Genomic DNA, 2,573 nt, shown 5'->3' with positions numbered 1-2,573 from the left:
CTTCCAATCCAAACCATTCTATGATTCTATGATTATATATATATATATATATAAAGAAAAACAGATTCTGAACAGATTAAGAAAAATACCCCCATAGTAAATAGGTAGCAAAAGTAGTATCAGAAGATGCAGGATTTGTGCCTTGCTTCTACATGCTATGTATTTGTATAACCAATAACAACTTCTCTTTCAACCTTCACAGATATCTCCGCCAGTTGTAGAAAAATCTGTTCTTGAAGAGACAACACATTCCCTTAAGGACAGTGTTATATATCTGAATTCTCTGATAACCAGTGGTGCTACTAGGAGAGATGACATCACATTCAAACCCAGAAAAGTATGTACAGCAGCAAAACATGAACAGTTTCACATTAATTTAAAGGTAGACCTTGCTGTAGATCAAAACCCAGGACAATCTGAGGAAATTACTTCACAGTTCAACTACCTTCTAGATGATGTGATACAGGCTAGAGAGATTGCCACAAAATAACAGTAAAATAAAGGGTTCATTTTAGGTGTGTATACGTATTATATACACACACATATATTTATATAAAATAACTTAGCTTAGAAGTCAAGCTCTTCTCAGGTTTTAAAATAGGATTAAATTGGACCTGCAGTAAAATACAAATACATTCATGGTATGAATTTTTACATTCTGACACTTAAAGGATAGGAGTCTTTGTGCATGGGACTGGCACCAACTTCTAACTTGCCACCTTAATTAATTATCATGTGATTACTTATGTCAGTGACAGTTACTGAACTAAATGGATCACAGTACACTAACTGTTTACTTCCTAAAGTTAGAATACTGAAAATATTTTTTTATCAGATACTTGATAGTACTCATATTAAACAGGGAAAATAACAGAGAAACAGAAGATCAGAGAGAAGTAATTTTTTTTTTCTCTCCCTGAAAGGGAAAAATAACACCATTGCTGACTGAGAGGTTTTGCTTGGAGTTTGTTTACTATTTCCCTAACCCAATTTGTGCTGGTTTCTGCAATGATCTCAGGGGAAGGCTAGTTGCCAGTGACTCTACAGCTAATTACTATTTTCCACTCTGAGGATCTTGGGCCTGAGTCAGTCATTCTAAACAATTAGGTCTGGATCTTCTTTCCCACATTATCCCTTATCTGAGCCCATGGCACATTACACATTGGAAGTGACAACAAGAGAATGCTCTGCGTATACAGACACAAGTTGTTGTTGTATCTTCTGCTGGGAGGCCAGACTAGTTTTCTTCTATGTCTCAGGATGGAAAGGAGTGCTGGAATATGGCTCTGTTTGGGTAACAGTATCTTCTTAATGCTTCAGTTGGTGAAATAATGTACAAATTAACTACAAATACCTTTGTTTTCTAGATTTGGGCCCCTGATGCTGCAACAGAGGAGTTAGTAAGAAAGCAAGAATTGCTCCGTGAACGCTCTACTCTTGATGGCCACTCAGAAAGCTTCACGACCCCCTTTAATAGAAAATTTATGGAATAAGCACATCAGCTGGAAGAAGCTACTTCAGCATGTATTTTGAGGGGACAACAATCTAAAAGGCTATTCCTCTGTAAGGAATGAATCACACAGTGCTCAGTAAATGTATCTCAGTTATGGTTAAAAAAAAAACCGTTGCAAGTTTTTCCTCTGTAGATTACGTTACTTACTCACAATCTTTTGTTGAAGCCTTAGTCTGGAAAAAGGTTTATCTGCATGTGATTCTAAATCTTGGCTCAAGGTTGTTCATGGAACAGCCACTGCTGTGACACACTCATACCCTTTTTCTTTATAAACGTATGGCTTTATAAGGTGATTTTTCACCACAACATAGAACTTCTTCCTGGAAGATGTAAACGTTACCTGTTCTGCTAAAAGAGTATTGAATATAAAAGTTAGGAAGATAGCATTCAGAAATTAAGACACCAATGTTCTTGATTGTCTGCAGAGGCAACAGAAAGTACAGAATTTACAACCAGGACTACTGTCTAGTTTACTACTTTCATGTTCTCTCTCACACTTGCGAGAGTGCACACACCTTTCTCCTCACTCACTGAGATGTATTCCCATCAACTGCAGTGCTGCAAAGCTGTTCTCAAGACCTTTAGATATTTTTGGCAAAATTGAAAAACATTCAGAGATTTTGTGAGTGGAGGTTCTTGTATGAAGAGCTACATCTACATCTAACCTAAATCAGAGCTTGCTCCCACAACCACAAAGTCAACAGATACTGTCCCTGCCATTTTAGCGAGTTCTTTGGGTGGGAAGGCACTGGCGTCTTAGAAGTTACCTGACCAGGCTGCAGTAATTTAGTTTGAAGAAAAGGTACTGGACATTCATTATAGGAAGTGGATAATGTCAAGATTTGTGTGATAGGACCAGGCCAAACCAACCTGTGTTCTGCTGAGAGACTTGGTGCCTCTTGAGTTCTGTTGATTATCTCTGCAAAATGGTTGGCAGCAGAGAAGTGAGCCCAATTTGGAGCTTCAAAAAGGCAGTAACAGGTGCTAAGTTTTGGGTAAGCAGAGGCTGGAAATACTGGGAATGTTTAGCTTAGAAAGGAAAGAAGTGGGAGGTAATGCC

General features: G+C 38.0%; 1 protein-coding gene across 1 annotated transcript in view; it reads left to right on the top strand.

Moving 5' to 3' along the window:
* ANKEF1 (ankyrin repeat and EF-hand domain containing 1) overlaps positions 1–1,493 on the top strand; it is a gene marked incomplete at its 5' end in the record, with an annotated part of 8,739 nt that extends 7,246 nt beyond the window's left edge. Inside the window, 2 exon segments of the mRNA XM_010164972.1 lie at positions 203–337; positions 1,368–1,493. Of these exon segments, the coding sequence (XP_010163274.1) occupies positions 203–337; positions 1,368–1,493 (261 nt within the window).
* Positions 1,494–2,573: the final 1,080 nt, after the last annotated feature.

The sequence above is a fragment of the Antrostomus carolinensis genome, unplaced genomic scaffold (genome assembly GCF_000700745.2).
Source record: "Antrostomus carolinensis isolate BGI_N321 unplaced genomic scaffold, ASM70074v2 scaffold12263, whole genome shotgun sequence".
In the NCBI taxonomy this organism is placed as follows: Eukaryota; Metazoa; Chordata; class Aves; order Caprimulgiformes; family Caprimulgidae; genus Antrostomus; species Antrostomus carolinensis.
The sequence above is the reverse complement of the archived record's forward strand: the minus strand, read 5'-3'. Positions and strand labels throughout refer to the sequence as shown.